Below are 18,863 nucleotides of genomic sequence, written 5' to 3'. Positions count from 1 at the left end.
AAATGTTTGTAAATCATATATCCAGTAAGAGTCTAGTATCCAAACTAGGTAAAGAATTCTTACAACACAAAGATAAAAAGAAAAATATCCCCATTTAAAAATAGGCATTTTTAAAATTGAATAGATGTTTCTCCAAAGAAATATGCAAATGGCCAATAAGCATGTGAAAAGATGTTCAATAACATTAACCATCAGGGAAATGCAAATCAAAACTACAATGAGATATCACTTCATACCCACTAGGATGGCTATAATAAATTTTTTTTAATGAAAATAACGAAAGTTGGCAAGGATGTAGAGAAATTAGAACGTTGTACATTGCTAATAGGAATGTAAAATATTTAGTTCCTGCTGTGGAGCTACAGTAGAAAACAGTTTAGAAAGAAATGTTAAACACAGAGTTACCTCATACTCAGCACTTCCATTCCTAGGTCATACCCAAGAGAATTTAACATATATATCCACACAAAACCTTGTACACAAATATTCATAGCAGTGTTATTCATGATAGCTAAAAAGTGGAAACAATCAAAATGTATATCAAGTGTAAACAAATAAATTAAGCATGGTATATATCCATACGATGGAATATTATTCAGCCATGAAAAGACTGAAGTATTCATTCATGCTACCACATAGGTGAACCTTGAAAGCATTACGCTAAGTGAAAGAAGACAGAGACCACATGCAATACAGTTCCATTTATATGAAATGTCCAGAATAGGCAAATTTATAGAGACAGAGAGTAGATTAGGGATTGCCAAGGGCTGGGAGGAGTAGAGAATGAGCAGTAACTGCTATGGTTTGAGATTTCTCTGGGTGATGATGACAATGTTCTGCAACTAGAAAATAGTGGTGGTTGCACAACTCTGTGAACATATTAAAATGCATTGAATTGTGCACATTAAAGGGTGAAAATAAATGAATATGGAAATAAATTCATGAATTTAATATATGTACGCCTGTATGTGCCTAGGTGTGGAATCGCTGGGTCATATTGTGTCTCTAGGTTTAACTTTTTAAGGAACTGTCAAATGGTTTTTCAAAGTGGCTGCTCCATTTTATAGTCCCACCGGCAATGTATCAGAGTTCCTATTTCTGCACATCCAAAGGCCCATTTTTAGGAGATCCTAGCAGACAAATCCGCAACAAAGTCCATAGGGAGCAAATGGAAAATGCTGACGTTTTTGCGGTCTTAGGAGCATGTGTATGTGCTTGTTTGCAGGTTTCAGAGAAAGTCCATTGATGGAAGCTTTGGTTCCAGTGACGGTAAGAAAAATCCCTGGTTTCAATTCAAACTGATGTCAAGTATGTGGCAACATTCCATTTGGTACTTTTGTGTCTCTGACTTTTGTGATTTCCCAAACCCTCTATTGATTCCTATCCCCCCACAGACACACACAGAGTGGTCTAATCTGCAGTCTTCTTACAGAAAGCAGAGCCAGTGAGAACCAATTTACACACTTGATAATTACTGAGATATGGAGCTCACACTAAGAGCCTTTGTTCGGAGAGTTCCTCATAGTTGTCCACAGCCCATTTGTCAGCAATTCATCTTTTTAAGGAGTTTAATGTTTTCTAGGACATAAACTGTTCATATCTGTCTTATCACAGAGCTGACTTGTGAACAATGGTAGGAATTTATTGTGTCAAATCTAATACAGAGCTTACTTTTCCCAAATTGAGATAGAGGGTTTTTTTTTGTTCAAGGATCTAGAAAACTGAAGTATTTGAGACCAGCAAGTATAAGAGTGTATTATAACTTTGGGAAATCCAGAGTAATTGATTATCCAACCATTGTAATATACCCTTTCTTCCACTCTGAGGATTTGAACAAAGGAATTTAGTTGCTTGATCTTTTTATTAAATCTTTTAAAAAAAATTAAATGTCCTTATTTTTAAAACTTGAGATATAATTGACATATAACATTGTATAAGTTTTGGGTGTACAACACGATTCTATATTTGTATATATTGCAAAGTGCTCACCACTAGAAATCTAATTAACATCTATCACCACACATAGTTATACTTTCTTTTCTTGTGATGAGAACTTTTAAGGTCATTCTTTTAGCAATTTTCAAATATACAATACAGTATTATTAACTCTAGTCACCATGTTGTACATTACATCCCCAGGACTTACTTATATTTTATAACTGGAAGTTTACACCTTTTGTAAGTGTCCTATTTTTGGAAAAGCCTCAATCGGCATGAGTTTCTCAGTGCTCACAAGCTATTTGGCATAGAAGGATCATTTGGAAAAGGAATGATGGAGTGAGACTTGATTTTTAAGTCACATGCAGCAGATTTTTTTTTCTAATTTTTATTGGAGTGTAGTTGTTTTACAACGTTGTGTTCGTTTCTACTGGACAGCAAAGTGAATCAGCCATACATATACATATATCCCCTCTTGTTTTGGATCTCCTTCCTATTTAGGTCACCGCAGAGGACTGAGTAGAGTTCCCTGTGCTATACAGTAGGTATGCCGCAGATGTTTAGTTCTGTGTTTTCTACAGTTAAGTTAGAAAGACACAAAGCGACTCCCTACCCCACCCAGCAGGAGTATCTCTCCCTCTGCTGGAGGTCTGCTTCTCCTGCCTTCCTTTGACTTTTGTCTTCCTTAATGTCAACGTGTCTATTTTTCCAGGCATCCAGGCAATTGGTTTTAATAACATTCAACAGCCAATGTAAAGGAATATAAAAGAACACCTGCTCTAGTATCTTTAAAATGCTAAGTACTACTTTCTATTTTATTCATAAAATGTTAAAATGAAATGTCTTCTCTCTGGATCTCGGCCTTTTCTCTCTGATGCTCTCCAGGTTTTGCTCTTATTTAGGCCTAGTCGAACTTAGAAAGCCCGATTGGTTGGATCCGATAGGTGCTCTGTGAATGGATTCTCTGTTATTTTTATTTTATGAGTGAAGTCATTTTATCACTGCAATGACAATTAAAGGAACTTCGTATTCAGAAGGGTCTCCTGAACACTGAAGCACTGGTAGACAGAGCTGGGACTTGAGCCAAATCACTGTCCAAGATCAAGATGGCTCTGAAAATTAGCTAAGAGCTAGAGGCACCCTTCAGATAACAAGCAGAAATGAATGAGTGAGCAAAAAAATAAATAAAGATGCATCCGTTGGATTCATGTGGCTGCAGGTAACAGCAAAGTTTATCTCAAGCATACCTAAACAATAAAGAGTGTCACCTCTCCCTGGAAGCTGAGCAGAAGGGTGGGCTTCAGGATTCACTGAGTCCAGTGGCTCTGGTCCTTTTTCCTGCCATTCCCTTGACTCTGCTTTGCCCCCAAAGCTGGTAGTGAGATGGGTCCTCACCTGACAATGTCCAGAAGGAAGGACTGTTTCAGAAGCACCTAGCAACTTCTCTCATGTTTCATTGGCCTAGAGAGGATCATATACTTGTTGCTAAACCAGTCACTGCAAAGGAATCTATTTACTTACAGATCAATCAAGCCTGCTTATAGAATTAGGGTGAGGTCATCTTTTTCTAGGACCAGCGTTTCTCAAACTCAACATTATGGACATTACAGCCAGAATCATTCTTTGTTGTTGGGAGCTGCCCTGTACATTATAGGATGTTTAACCACATCCTTCACCTCAACCTACTAGAATTCAGTAATACACTCTCTCCCTGTGACAACTAAAGTTATGCCCAGACATTGTCAAACATCCCCTTGGGAGCAAAATGTTCCCACCACCCCTACCCCCAACCGAGAATCACTGACTTAAAAATATGGGCTTCCAGGCACAGGTGAGGGAGGATACCCAAACAAAATCCCAGCTTAGTTAAGAAGTAGGAAATAGGAATGTTCACCACAAAGGGCTTTGAAATCAGGAGGAAGTAAGGAACCTGTGTAATGCTGAGAGGCTATGGGGAAAGATGGCACATGACCATTGGTGAGACAAGACCTAGGTTCTTCAAACAAGAGCAGAGAAGATAAGCTCTACCCTAGGGAGGAACCAGTTAGTGACTCTTAATCACATGACACAGAGCATGGAGAAACCAGCCTGTAGCAAGAGACAGAGGCAAGTGAGGGACCTTATCTGAAAGCTAATGTGAAAGATTCAGAGGAGGAACCTTTAGAGAGGAGCAAGGATACAGAAATGTCTTTTTCTCCCAAGGGCCAGTATCAGTGTGCCCAAGGGGGCTACGAGAAGTTGAATGGAGCTTAGAGCTACAGGAAATGCCCTGGGGGCTAGTGCCTAGAAGAAATGCTAGGAGCAGCGTTTGAGAAAGGGGACCCCACTAGATTTGGCATGTTGTCTGCCGCAATCAACGTGGAGCTAGATATCTGAGGAACTTGGCCTGATGCTTTCACCCTAGGTATGCCTGAGATGGAGGAAATGGAGCCAGGTCCCTACAACTTGCTAAATTGTTGGCAGCTCTGTTTTAGTTATGTAATGATAGGAAGACTGCATTTGGAAAATCTGTCGGCTCCCCTGCATGTGTTTTTCTTTGATTTGCCTGCAGTTTTTAAAGTTGTGTTTGAAAAATGTTGACATTGGCTCCAACTAAACTAAAAAGCAAAGGAAGTTCTTTCATACTTCATGGGATAAAGAAGGAGATAAGAGGCTGGAGCCCAGGTGAAATGGAAATAGTGTTGGTAAAGAGCAGCTTCAGGCTATGAAGGGACTTTACTACTGCGGTGTGACTGGATGGACACTGTATTCTCTATTCCTCACTTAGCACTTAGGACAGGGGCCTCTGTGGTAATCTAAAGGGCACTGGGCAAGGCTCTGTGTTCTAAAAACATGTCCTCCAGTGGCTCTATCAGTGGAAAAAACCCACATTTCACATCATTGTTAAAGAGCCTATACAGAAATTCAGTTACCACCTTGAAATAGAGATAGATGAAACGTGACTCACAGGCCTCTGGGACCACATGAGCTGTCACCGTGAACCTGGGTGCAGCCTAAGAGGAGGGTACTTTCTCAAGTGAGGGAGCTTGGTGAACTTGCCAAGTTTGCAGATTTAAGAACCAAATGGCCAATCAGATCCTTCCCTGGATGGAGCGATTACTGAATCAGCCTCCCAGCAAAGAGCAGGGCCCGGGAGGGATAAGACAAGCAGCGTGCTGAATCCAGAGGGGTCAGGGAGCACAGGCCATCCTCAGGCTCTGTGGCAACAGGTCTCAGACTCTAGTCCTGACTCTCTACTCTGCTTTTTCCCAGCTTTGCCTGCCCGGTTTTTTCTTCTAGAGGAATTTTACTTTTACGTCCTTCTGCAAAGATTAGTGGTTTTCTTCATTTTCTCCTCAACTTTTGAGATACAGCATGACACTCGTTGGGATAGGTTAGCCAACTGGCATAAAAATGAAATCTCATGTCAGCTAGTTCACAGCGTTACTGACTCCCTCTTCCGCTTCCAACCTCCTGAGTCTGGAGACGGAAGCGGGCAGGACAATTATAAATGTGACGTCCCTGAAAGAGCCAAGCATGCTCAAAATGAAATGAAGTTTTTCTCCTCACATGGAGCAATTAATATAAAAGGCAAGCATGCAAGCATATCCTATTCTAAGTTAGTAAAGCAGACAGATGGCAAAGGGCCCGCACGCAGAGAAAAACATACCAGAACAAGTCTCCCCATTAAGATGAGCTCATTCACAACTTTATATGTTTGCTTATTCCCAGCCAGAACATCTTGGTCTGTCCTATAAACTTATATTTTGTGTTTAATTCTGCTTTCTAAATGCCATACAGTTAAATAGAAATATGGCTTGCCTTCTGGGCGCATCCATCATGTTTGAAGTTTGGGAGGTAATGCTTCGGTTTTTGCATTCTAAGACGGTCTTAGACATTAGAAATGTTAACAGAATACCGTTATCCCGTGTTGACCAGTCTCCTATTTAATTGTGCATATAGAAATGCACAGATTTGTTTTTGTTTTGTTTTTGTGGTACGCGGGCCTCTCACCGTTGTGGCCTCTCCCGTTGCGGAGCACAGGCTCCGGACGCGCAGGCTCAGCGGCCACGGCTCACGGGCCCAGCCGCTTTGTGACATGTGGGATCTTCCCAGACCGGGGCACGAACCCGTGTCCCCTGCATCGGCAGGCGGACTCTCAACCACTGCGCCACCAGGGAAGCCCAGAAGTGCACAGATTTGAAACAAGTGCACTGCTCATGAAAATCTCGATGCTCTTGTCCATCACAGAACCATTGTTGTTGTGGTTGCCTCGGGGTGAAAAGAACTAGCGACTACATGGAAACCAGGTCCTGCTCGATTGCGAGGCAGAGTGCAGAAATCATCGAAGTCTGAACAAACCTACACAGCTGGCTTTTTCTTTTTAGTGAAGTTGTCGCCTAACAAAACAGTGTTTGTTTTTGTTTGCTCACTTGCTTTGACTTTAGTTTTTGCATTTTTTTCTCTTTTGATCACACACACGAAAACCCTTTGCCTCCTACAGACCATTTCAACCCCCCGCTGCAGAGGAACTCAAGCGGTCTCCGCCGCACGTGTCTACTTCCCATGCCAGGGGGCTTCCCAGGAACAGAAAATGCCCAAAATTCTGGGGTTTATGATTTTAGTATCATTCTTCGCTTACTATTTGCACATGTAATATTTGGAAAAGTTTGAGGCGCGTCCTCTTAAAGAATGTTTTTCTCTCACTGCCAACAACCATTTGGCAACAGACATGCCTATTCTACCTCTGAACTATCCCCCAAACAACCCATACTCCTGCACATCCTTAGTTCACGTTGTCATTATTTTTTGCTCCAAGGCGTGCAGTAATTTCCAACCTGTCAGGGCTCATCCTGTCTATAGTTAGGGTACTGTTAATGACTGTGACAAATAAACCTCCGAATTATAGCCCCTTAATCACGGAAGTTTATTTCTGGTGTTTATCTTCAGCAGTGGCCTTCCTCACAGTGATTCCAGGACCCATGCGCCTTTGTTCTTGTGATTCTGCAACACTGCCAGGCAGGAATCGGCAACGTTTTTTCTGTAAAGTGCCAAATGGTAAATGTTTTAGGCTCTGCAGGCCACGTAGTCTCTGTTGCAACTGCTCCACTCTGCCATTGTAGCCAAAAGCAGCCATAGACATACTCAACGAGTGGCTGTGTTTCAGTAGAACGTCATATGTAAATACTGAAATTTATAATTTTACCTGCCATAAAATACTCTTCGTCTTCTGATTTTTTCCCTAACCATTAAAAAGATTTAAAACCACTTTTAGTTTAAGGGCCATACAAAAACGGGTGGCAGGCTAGATTTGGTCTGCAGACCATAAAATTGGCCTGCAGGCTCCTACATTAGAGTGAAAAGAAAATCAAACTATTTAGAGTTATGTTCTTTCACTTTGGCAACTGGACATAAAGTGTTTGCCTCTTTGCTTTTCTTTTTAACAGGCTCTGGAAATACGTCGGTGTCACATCCCATTGCTGCCAGCACCCCTGAAGAAAGCAATTATGGGGCAATAGGTATTTCCTACAATGAGTCCATTCATGGAAGTGTTTCCTGATTCTCCAAAGAATAGGATACAAGGAGCCCTCCAGCCACTAATAACTGTGAGAGTGGGCAAGGCCGTCATCGTATAAGATTATCTTTTATTTATAAGATGAATTGGCTCGATGATCTGGAAGGTTCCTTCCAGCTCTAATTTTCTCTGGTTCTATTGATCCGTTTCTTGGGTCTATTAGCCACACTTGAGCAGAATTTTCTACGGTTGCCATCAACTCCCTTGGGGATTTTTTCGTACCCAGCCTGAGTTTAGGGCGTGAAAGATGCGTCAAGAGTCTGACATCAGGGAGCCCGACATCAACTGACCCGTTGTTTCATTCTCAGGTTTCAGTGGAGTAAGGGCGATCAGAAGACTGAGGCTGTGCAGCAGGTGAACACGGCTGAAGCCTAACGATCCTCCATTTGGGCTAACTGCATAAACGAACCTGCTCACTGCCACCCAGTCATTCACATGGCAACCCCCAGGGCTCGTTCAGTGGCCTGAAGGGTCAGAATTCTGATCCTTGTCTTGTTAGAGTCGGCGTGCATTGACGCTTCCACACACTTCCATGATGCTTGCGGGCCTATGAATGGTGCACCTTAAGCTGTCAGCATAGAGGGGCTGGGAATCCTGTATGCCTGCCCTGTTATTCTGTAACTTTGAGAAGCATGTGGGCTCAGTGCTGGAGACCTATTTCTGGCTCTGCAAGAACAGGGTTCTGTTATTTTTTTTAACCATCTGAATAGAAGAAATAAAGCAGAAGGTAGGCTCTGCTCATGTGCTCAGTAGGCTGTGCCAATTCCCATCTGCTCTGGGAAACATTCACAGGATTCTTCTTCCTGAGAATGTTGTTTCCATTATATAATCATAGATACGGCATGTGGGGGATTTCGGTGTACAAATACTTTATCCACGAGAAATGTATAGCTGCTGGACATGTGGGTACTTACACGTACATGTGGTAGATGCTATACATAATTACGTGCATGTTTATACATTTATGCTCGTATTTTAAAATATGAAACATGAAATATAAGCATAATATTATTTTTGCAGCCAAATAGTTAACAGAGCAGATGCCTTTATATTATGTATTCAGCCCTAGAAAGAGATGATTTAAATATAAAAATAGGAGGAGAGGAAAATTAGAGGTCCATTGAGGAGGAATTAGAGAAAGAACACGTGCTATGGGTAAGAAGTTGGTTTTTACCAACACAGCGTTTTCAGGAATGAGTCAGCACTGTGCTTTTTGCAGAGAAAGATGGACTCCGTGGGTTCTTCTCGGCTTGGGAAGGCAGATGAGTCTCCTCTGTTTCAGATGAGTCAAGCTCCAGTCCTGGCAGGCAAATGTCCTCCTCCGATGGCAGACAGCCATGCCAGTCAGACACGGACAGCTCCGTGGAGGAAAGTGACTTCGACACCATGCCAGACATTGAGAGCGATAAGAACGTCATCCGGACCAAGGTACTTCTGCCGGGTGGTGCTCTTCGAGAGGGCGAAAAGTCCAGGAGCCAAATACAACTTCAGCAATGCCTCAATTTCCTTTATATATATATATTTTTCTTCAGGGGGAGTCAAATTTCTCAGTGAGCTTTTTATTTATTTATTTATTTTAAACATCTTTATTGGGGTATAATTGCTTTAAATGGTGTGTTAGTTTCTGCTGTATGACAAAGTGAATCAGCTATATATAAACATATATCCCCATGTCTCCTCCCTCCTGCGTCTCCTTCCCACCCTCCCTATCCCACTCCTCTAGGTGGTCACAAAGCACCGAGCTGATCTCCCTGTGCTATGCAGATGCTTCCCACTAGCTATCTATTTTACATTTGGTAGTGTATATATGTTCAGGGGGCTTTTTAGATTAAACTTAGCTACATACTAAAAGCAATACTTGGTTGGTTAACACTTCTTTCCAGAGGGAGAAAGTGAGAGCAGTAAAGAAAACAGAGCGCTAAAACGCTCTCAGGGTCTGAAGGGGCTGACCATGGACAAAAGTGAGGAAGGGATCCAACCAAATGGGAGAAAAGATTCATTTGAAGGGTGTACTTGGAAAAAAACCCTGGTGTATACATAAAACCCTTCAGGAGTAAAAGATCATTTCTTTCTGGCTTGTATGTATCACATTGTGTTGTATCCAGTAAGGGACACAAAGGTGAATCGTACCGTTTCAACCTCGTAATTCAAGAATCACACAATGGGCATCTCTGAAAACTGGGAAAGCAATTCTTGAGATTTAAGAAGCATTCAAGACTCCCAATAGGTTTCCCACATCAGCCAATTTCCCTAAAGCCAAGGGAAATACTAGGATTTTTAAAGGCATCCTGGGAAAAGCAAAATTAAAGTCTTGTTAAATAATTTTAATCCCTAGTGAATGATTGAACTGAAATGTGTAAAGCTCTCCTTTATATTTTATGCAAGAAATCCAAGTACAGTTTTGCACTCTCTTTTTATTTGGCATCCCAGATGTTCCTTTACCTGTCAGATCTGTCCAGGAAGGACCGGAGAATTGTCAGCAAAAAATATAAGATTTATTTTTGGTGAGTAGATGACCAGGAGGTCTATGGTTCTCTTTAGTAAAATTAAAGTTTTCCTTGTAAAAGCCACAATCACTTATGAGATTCATATAAGTGAATCAAATCACAGGTTTCAGTGTTTAATGAGGCACAGGTATAGGTGTTTAAAGGATTCATGCCACATTCAATAGGAAAGACAAAAATGAACTACCAAAGGCAACCAGCCCTAAATTAAATAAATACAAAGTATTAAGTAAGAATGGTAGTGGAATCCCATAGGGAGACACTAAATCCTTTTCTAGGAAAATACAGTAACGATAACATAAATGTCACCACCTTCCCTCTTCTCCTCACCAGGACTTGCTCTTGGAAGAGCCAGTGATTAAAGGGATGAGATGCCTAGAGCATCTCATAGTAGCTAGAAACCTCCCTGAGTGAAGATGATACCATCAGCCAATGATAAATAGACCTGCGACGGTCAGACACAGATGCAGTCTTCCTACAAGCAGAGAGTCTGAGGTGCCTGGCAGGGTCCCCTCCTTCCTCTCAGAAATCCCCAGCTGACACTTGTGATAGCCCTTCCCATTCTTTTTTCTGGAAGGATACCCTTTTACTGGGATACAGATATTAGAGGAAAACAAGGGCCAGTGGGGACCACATGGAATTCCATACTAGGACCATCATTTTGGAACTAAGAGATATCTAAAAGAGCCACATCCCTTTGTGAGATCCATCACCCATTACCTACTCTCAGATCACTTTTTTTTAAAACTTTTAAGTCACCAACTTATTTTTATTTTTTTAATTTATTTATTTTTGGTCGCGTTGGGTCTTTGTCGCTGTGTGCAGGCTTTCTCTAGTTGCGTCGAGCAGGAGCTACTCTTCACTGTGGTGTGCAGGCTTCTCACTGTGGTGGGCTTCTCTTGTTGCGGAGCACAGGCTCTAGGCTCACGGGCTTCAGTAGTTGTGGCACGCGGGCTCAGCAGTTGTGGATCGCGAGCTCAGCAGTTGTGGATCGCGAGCTCTAGAGCACAAGCTCAGTAGTTGTGGTGCACGGGCTTAGTTGCTCTTCAGCATGTGGGATCTTCCCGGACCAGGGATCAAACCTGTGTCCCTTGCATTGGCAGGCGGATTCTTAACCACTGCACCCCCAGGGAAGTCCCTCTCTGATCACGTTTAATCTAACAGTATCCTAAATAGATAGGCCCTCATTAATAATTGGTTAAACCAGAAGCAAGTATTATTTACACTGTTTTACAAGTAACTGTATGAGAGGAAGATTGGAGAAACAGGAACCACATAATCAGTTTCTAATCGCGTTTGTGAGTTAACTAGGGAGTTATGGGGTGGAAAGATTCTTTTTTTTAAAAAAAAAGGGCAAAGTTTCCATGGTTATTTTGGAAATAAGCATTTCTGATTCTTTGCCTGTGTAGGAACATCATTACCATTGCTGTGTTTTATGCGCTGCCTGTGATCCAGCTGGTTATCACCTACCAGACAGTAAGTGCTGCCCCGAACTCCAAAATCCCACCTTTCATACTTCAGGGAAAGATATTTGCTGCGAATTACAGAGAAAGGTATAACTTGAGCTCCATCCAGGAATTAATTCCCCGTTTGGGTTCCCACTGGATTTCTCCACTGGTTCGTCTTTGACCTTTAAATCTAGTTCCCAATTGTTTTATCACAGACCTCTTGTATTATTTTGACTACCAATCTGAAATTATTACCTTGCACTCATTTAGTCTTGGGATCTATCAACTATGTCTATTTTTTTACCAGTCTGCACTTTTGATCATCATGGGATGATGAGTAAAGTTCCAGACCTAAACAAAGAAACCTGATGTCTAATTTAGCCTGTGTCCTGTCATTGAGGGTAAATATGTTTTGTAAAAGTAAAAACAGCTTCACAGTACTAATGAAATATTAAAAGAAAATATAAAATAAATAAAAAACAAACAAAAACAATAATTAAAATAGCTTGAGAATCCCCACTGCACCTTCACAGAACCCTAGGGTCCAGGTCACTTAAGTGATCCTGTCTGGGATCTATTACACATACAAAGCCCATTTAGAATAGCACCAGGCTAAAGGTGTTTCTAATGCAATGGTTCTCAAACTTTGCATTAAAATCATCTGGGGGACTTTTAAAAATCCCAGTGTCCAAGCTGTACCCCACACCAGTTAGATCAGAGTGGAATCAGGCATGAGTTTTGTTTTTTTTTTTAGATGTTGGGGGTAGGAGTTTATTAATTAATTTATTTATTTTTGCTGTGTTGGGTCTTCGTTTCTGTGCGAGGGCTTTCTCTAGTTGCGGCAAGCAGGGGCCACTCATCATCGCTGTGCGCGGGCCTCTCACCATCGCGGCCTCTCCTGTTGCGGAGCACAGGGTCCAGACATGCAGGCTCAGTCGTTGTGGCTCACGGGGCCAGTCACTCCGCGGCATGTGGGATCCTCCCAGACCAGGGCTCGAACCCGTGTCCCCTGCATTGGCAGGCAGATTCTCAACCACTGCGCCACCAGGGCAGCCCCAGGCATCAGTATTGATGAAACTCCCAGTGATTCCAGTGTACAGCCAAGTTTGAGAGCCAGGAGTTTAATAATATTTTACCAATTCCATACTTAATACGTGATGAGGACTTTATAAAGCTTCAGCACCACCATTTATAATCTAAATATTCTCTGAATACTTTGGTGCTGTCAGAAGATACAGCTGTGCTGTGATCTAGGAAGGTTCTTAACGATAGCGATAGTGATAACTATGGACAACCGATCACACATCTCCTTACGTCCACCTGCCCTGTGGTTACCATTTCCACACAGAGGATGGAACAGCTCCTTACCCTCCCAGGATTCATCTAGAAAATAGGATGTACCATGACCGTCCTAATAGGCAGGTCCCAATGTTAGCATCCTCTCAAAATCCTTTTATAATGAGAACAAAGGAAACATACTCAGTTGCATTCTGCCGTGAGGCCACATAATGAGGGACACGGAATATTTAAATTCAAAGCAAGATGGCAGCATTGAAAGGAAATGTGTCTATACTGTGTAAAGGCTGAAGATAACGACCCATCCCCTGCTGAGAAGGGGCGCTGGTTACACTGTTGATCACTGACAGTTGATCGCTGTGAACACTGTCCACTTTTTGTGATTTCAGGCTCAGGGGGTGGAGGAAAACAGCATCTCCTCTTTTCACTCTTGGTTTTACAGATAGTCAATGTCACTGGTAACCAGGACATCTGCTACTACAACTTCCTCTGCGCTCACCCCTGGGGTGTCCTGAGGTAAGCCCAGTCCTCTGAGGCAATGAGAGATGCCTTTCTGTGTAATGTGACGATTTCAGTTTTTAAAAATACTAGAAACAATTGTGGAAAAGCACCCCAATCAAGGGTAAAGAGGAATGAAATCAGGAAGTTGAGATCAGGTATGCCTCTTCCATTCCTGTATGGGGGCCTCAGGAAACAGTCCTGAGGAGAAGGCAGAGATATGTTTGAAAATACCAGGTCCCTAGCTGTGATGACCCTCATCCATGGGCATGAGCTACTAGTACATTCAATCCGTTAAACAACCTCATGAGATAGATAGGATTATTATTACCCCCGTTTTTAGATGAAGATGTTAAGGCTCAGTTAGAAAGGTAAGGACTTGCGGAAGGTCCCTCAGCTTGTTAGTGATGTTGAGACTCACACCGGGGCCTGCCGCCTCCAAGGCCATGCTCCAGCCTCCAGAACATGGCGAAGTGGAGAGAGCATTTGCCTGGGAGTTGCGAGCCTGGCTTCTCGATCCAGAACTGAACTAGTCTCAGTTTCCTTAAATAAATCTGTTGGCTGTGACCAGTTGACACTTATCCTGAAATTCATGGTTACAGAGCTGAGTATGGACACATAGCGTGGGTCCATCCATCTATGCGAATTCACTCTCACATTGTAGCTGAAACGCTTGGCCCAACTGCCCATCTGTGGAGCGACTCTCTTTCCTAGGATTCATTCCCCGCCACTGCCATCAGCACAAGGGAGGATTGAGTGGGTGTTAGGGAAGCTAAGCAGGCATCCCTGAGAGGAAACGGACACATTATCACAGGCTAAGCGTCCTAACGTGGCATTAGGTTAAAGATGCTTTCTGATGATCTCGGTCCTGAGATCTTATGGAAAGGTTAAGCAGTGGAAAACACTGAATGCTGATTTCACTCGCTCATCCATGCCTTCATTCAGTCTCTAAAGCTCTTTGATACCTTGACTCTCTCATGGTCTCTCTGTCATCCCCTTAGTGCCTTCAACAACATTCTCAGTAACCTGGGTCACATGCTCCTGGGCTGCCTCTTCCTGCTGATAGTCTTGCGCCGGGACATTCTCCATCGAAGAGCCCTGGAGGCCAAGGACATCTTTGCCATGGTGAGGGGAGGGTGGGATGAGGGAGGTGAGAGCTAGGAAGGGTTATGGTTCCAAACGGGATCTGCAAAGAGGAGGAACATCTGGCTAGACGGTGTGACGATGGATCACATGTAATGGACCACACGAGGCCAGAGCACGGGCGTCCCGGTTCTGTGGCTGAGTCACTAAGGAGTATCTTTCCACTGACCAAGCTTTCTGCTTTTTCAGGAGTATGGGATTCCCAAACACTTCGGTCTCTTCTATGCTATGGGCATCGCACTGATGACGGAAGGGGTGCTCAGTGCTTGTTACCATGTCTGCCCTAATTACTCCAACTTCCAATTCGGTAATTAGAATTTACATCAGCTACACAGATTTGAGTTATAGGAGTCTTATCCTGGGACCCTCTCAGAAATGCCAAGGTCATGCTTGTAAGAATTAAATGACATTTTACATGAAGTGATCTGAGGGCACCTCACCACAGGGCATGGCTTCCCCACATTGTACCGTTTTTTCCTCTCTGACCACCGTTTGTAGACTACAAAAGAGTGAACACTGGGTACTGATCTCATGGCTAGATCTGCAGGTGGGCAATGGGCTAAGTGTCAGGCAGCAGGTCAGGTAGAAACCACCGACAGACATCTAGAAATCTCCCTCAGTGTAGCTTGGCTTAATTTAGCAGTTTGCCTGTTTTGGGTTGAAAGTAATAGGAAACCCAATTCGAATTGGATTAAATAATAGGTACACTCACCAGTGCACCAGCCGAACGTACAGAGGTGGAATGGCCTTGTGGGTAGTTTGTCTGGTGGCTCTGGCTCCGCTTCTCTGTGATCCCCTTGGTTGCACCCAGCCTGCACACTGGTGGTCTCCCCAGGCTGCCTTCCCTCGTGGTGGCAGAAATAGCTACAGCAGGTCTTGGCTTCCTGTCTCCGCGCCATGATGTCTAGAGAAAGCAGCGAGCTGGCTTCCAGGAGCCTTCATTTGAGAGCAGGAAACTTCTTTTCCCCAAACTCCCCAGATAACAGCCCCTCACGCCTCAACAGCTTACACAGCCCTGAGCTCACTCCAGAATCTTTCTCTGTGTGAGGGTTAGCTCGGGACAGCATTGCTACACCAGTCACAGTGGCAAAGGAGGTGAGGTTACCTTTAGACCAATGAGACCCTTCCCTGGAACCAGGGGTGCGGTTCGCTTTCCTAAAGCAAGTGGTCTGGGAGGGTGTGCATTTCTGAATAGAAAATGGGGCTGAGATATTTGAGTTGGTATCGAGATGCTGTTAGGATGGAGAAAGGCAATAGCTGATGCTGGAAGAAGGCAATTAACAATGTCCTCCACACTCAAGGATGAGGTTTTTAAAAACAGTTATTTTGTGTTTGTGCTCTAGCCTCTGGCTGTTAACTCACAACACCACAGAAATTCTCCATCACGTTTTAGTTTGTTTAAATTAGAAGACATTTTTAATAGAGGAAAACTATAGAGAATAATATCATTCACCACTCAGAAGGAACAAATGCCAACACTTTAAAATATTTGCCTTAAATCTACTTTAAGAAATAAAACATTGTGTAAAGTTGAGGTCCCATTTTGAACTGTTTTCTAAACTTATCAACTCTCCCCTTCCTTAGAAGCAACAACTGTGATTAATTTTATATTTATCCTTCCAGTTTGTTTTTATAGTTTTTCTTCATTTGTAACAAATTAATATTAATTTATCACACTTCGTTCGGCATCCTTCTTTTTTCATTCAACAATGTTTTCGAGATTTATTGGTATTAAATCAAGGATATCCAGTTCATTCATTTTTAAAGATTGTCATTCTGTAATAAAAATATACCACACTGGGCTTCCCTGGTGGCGCAGTGGTTGAGAGTCCGCCTGTCGATGCAGGGGACATGGGTTCGTGCCCCGGTCCGGGAAGATCCCACATGCCGCGGAGCGGCTGGGCCCGTGAGCCATGGCCGCTGAGCCTGTGCGTCCGGAGCCTGTGCTCCGCAACGGGAGAGGCCACAACGGTGAGAGGCCCACGTACCACAAAAAAAAAAAAAAAAAAAAAAAAAAAAAATATACCACACTTATCAATTCCTCTATTGAACAACACTTAGAGGTTGCCAACATTCTGCTAGTACAGACAGTGCTACAATGACTAGCCTCATCTGTGCCTGTTGCGCACATGTGAGAGAGGTTCCCGGGAATACCTAGAAGTAGAATTTTGGGGTCACATGGTCCTGGTTGATGCATCTTCCATTTTACCAAAAACAGCCAACTTTCTCCCCAGAATATTAATTCCCACTCCCACTGGCTGAGTGAGAGTTTCCACTTCCCCCGTATCATCACTAACATGTGTTATTATTAGACATTTACACTTTTGCCAATTTTTTAGTAACATGGGACATTGCATGGCTGTTTTAATTTGCATTTCCTTAACCCCCATGCAGCTAAGCCACATGGAATTTCTAGCTGTCTTCTATCCCTAGGCTAGAAAGCCTTGTATATGAGCAGTAATCAATGTGGTTATGTTTCAGTATACTGAGAAGGACCTCCTGCACCCACGTAGGGTTCTCTTTATTGTCACACTGCCCTGTTCCCATTAGGGATTCTTTTGTTGTTGTTGGACAGGAGCGTTTATACACACATAGCCCTGCGAGTGGGGATAGGCAATTATTCATCATATCATCTGATACTTTTCTTCTGTGAGCTAGGAATGCCCCTCTTGGAGGGGGTGAGAGGTGGAGCGTGTAGGGTTTACCTAGAATGTGCCTGGAGAGGCTGGCGTGTTGGAAGTCACCACACAGGCTGAGGGCAGCAAATACTCCAAGGCCTGAAGGGAGGGGTTCTCTGAGGCTGAAGAGAGGTCTGTCTGCCACCTACTGGATCTCCATTGTCTCGGCTTCTCCTCAGACACCTCCTTCATGTACATAATCGCCGGCCTCTGCATGCTGAAGCTCTATCAGACCCGCCACCCAGACATCAACGCCAGTGCCTACGCTGCTTACATCTCCTTCGCCCTGGTCATCACGCTCACCGTCCTTGGAGTGGTGCGTCCCTCCCCACAGCTGGCAGCCCTCTTGGGAGGCTTTGTATTTTGTTTTTTGGACCCCAGGTGAACAGGTTTAACTAATCATAATCCTTGGCTCATGACACACTCTCATCACTGGTCCGTTCATAGCATCTTAGTTACTGAGCTAGAATTTTTAATAATGTAACAGGCCCCTGGAACACTGCCCCTGGACAGTGTTAATACAAAGCTGAGACCTGACTCGGGTGAGACTGGAATAGAGATGTACAGGCTGATGGGAGAGAGACTGACTTGAAAGGACAAAAACCACTTTCTAAATGTGCGTGCACATGCGTCAGTCGTCTTCTGTTATTTGAAGAGCATTAGCTCCCAGCTTTAGACCTACTGCCTCTTCACCTGCTGTTCAGCTGCCCCACCCATTGCTTCCCTTTTCCATTTCTTTCTTTTTCATTTGGCCAGGTAGCCATTCTTTTTCCCACCCTGGCTGCAGTAAGGTCCCTGTGAGATCAGAGAAGGGAGAAAACCCAAAATTCACACACAGCTAGGTTTTTGACAGCTTATGCATACACGAGAGATGAAACAATTTTAATAAGTTCTCTGGGGGAAAAAAAAAAAAAACCCAGATGAAGGTAACTTCCATCTTTACTCCTAGGTGTTTGGGAAAAATGACCTGTGGTTGTTCTGGGTCATCTTCTCTGCAATCCATATTCTGGCTTCTCTGGCCCTCAGCACCCAGATCTACTACATGGGTCGTTTCAAGATAGGTGAGTCACCTGTTACTCTATACTAAACATGCTGATTAACTCACCCTGAGAAAGGATTGTCTTGCCTATCCTAAACGGAAGTGTTACTTGTCACCGTGAACGCTTGCTCTGAATTCTGTGTGTTTAACAGCATATATTCTCTCCAAGAGCTTCCTCTCCTGTATAAGACAGCAACAATCTACTATCACTAGTTCTGTTTTCAACTGAGACACTAAGCTAGCTCAGAGCTGAGGCGTCCTCCCAACTCCAAGTCCCCAAAGGTTTTCAATTCACCAAACTTTGAAAGTGCGTTTGTAGAACAGTACGATCATCACACCGCTAGTTCCACAGAGAAGAATGTTTTTCAGTTCATAGCACTTAAAAGGAGCATTTCTCTAACCATCCTAAATGGTTAACAAGAATAAATTCTATATTATTTTCAAATTCTGGGGCTGGAAGTTTTGGAGACCAACTTGCCAATCTTAGAGGCAGGACACCTGCCGAACGCCCTCTGACGGCATGAACGTATCACGTTAGATCACCAAGTGTTCTGTGGAAATCAGCTTCTGATCTGCTCTTGGTCAGCCAGCACACATTTGAGCAGGTGCAAGTCATTTTAGAGCATCTAAATTTCACCCATCATTTTAAAGTCCGGGAAGTCAGACTCAAAGATTCATTTGTATATTTCAAGAAAAACCAATATATATATATATATAAACTAGGCCCATCCCTAATGTTTGCAGAGCCCAAGGCAAGATTGTAAA

At 43.2% G+C, this 18,863-nt stretch overlaps 1 protein-coding gene across 5 annotated transcripts in view; it reads left to right on the top strand.

Moving 5' to 3' along the window:
• SIDT1 (SID1 transmembrane family member 1) overlaps nucleotides 1-18,863 on the top strand; it is an 85,539-nt gene that overhangs the window by 51,140 nt on the left and 15,536 nt on the right. For all 5 annotated transcript variants that reach the window (XM_032630373.1, XM_032630376.1, XM_032630375.1 and 2 more), the window contains 10 exons: nucleotides 1,226-1,269; nucleotides 7,365-7,436; nucleotides 8,775-8,920; nucleotides 9,923-9,996; nucleotides 11,406-11,472; nucleotides 13,183-13,256; nucleotides 14,240-14,363; nucleotides 14,571-14,688; nucleotides 17,239-17,375; nucleotides 18,009-18,120. In XM_032630373.1, the coding sequence (XP_032486264.1) occupies nucleotides 1,226-1,269; nucleotides 7,365-7,436; nucleotides 8,775-8,920; nucleotides 9,923-9,996; nucleotides 11,406-11,472; nucleotides 13,183-13,256; nucleotides 14,240-14,363; nucleotides 14,571-14,688; nucleotides 17,239-17,375; nucleotides 18,009-18,120 (968 nt within the window). The remainder of the gene's footprint in view (nucleotides 1-1,225; nucleotides 1,270-7,364; nucleotides 7,437-8,774; nucleotides 8,921-9,922; nucleotides 9,997-11,405; nucleotides 11,473-13,182; nucleotides 13,257-14,239; nucleotides 14,364-14,570; nucleotides 14,689-17,238; nucleotides 17,376-18,008; nucleotides 18,121-18,863) is intronic.

This window comes from Phocoena sinus, chromosome 4, assembly GCF_008692025.1.
Source record: "Phocoena sinus isolate mPhoSin1 chromosome 4, mPhoSin1.pri, whole genome shotgun sequence".
NCBI classification, from domain to species: domain Eukaryota; kingdom Metazoa; phylum Chordata; class Mammalia; order Artiodactyla; family Phocoenidae; genus Phocoena; species Phocoena sinus.
Note: the sequence above shows the minus strand (reverse complement) of the source record. Positions and strands in the feature narration are given on the sequence as shown.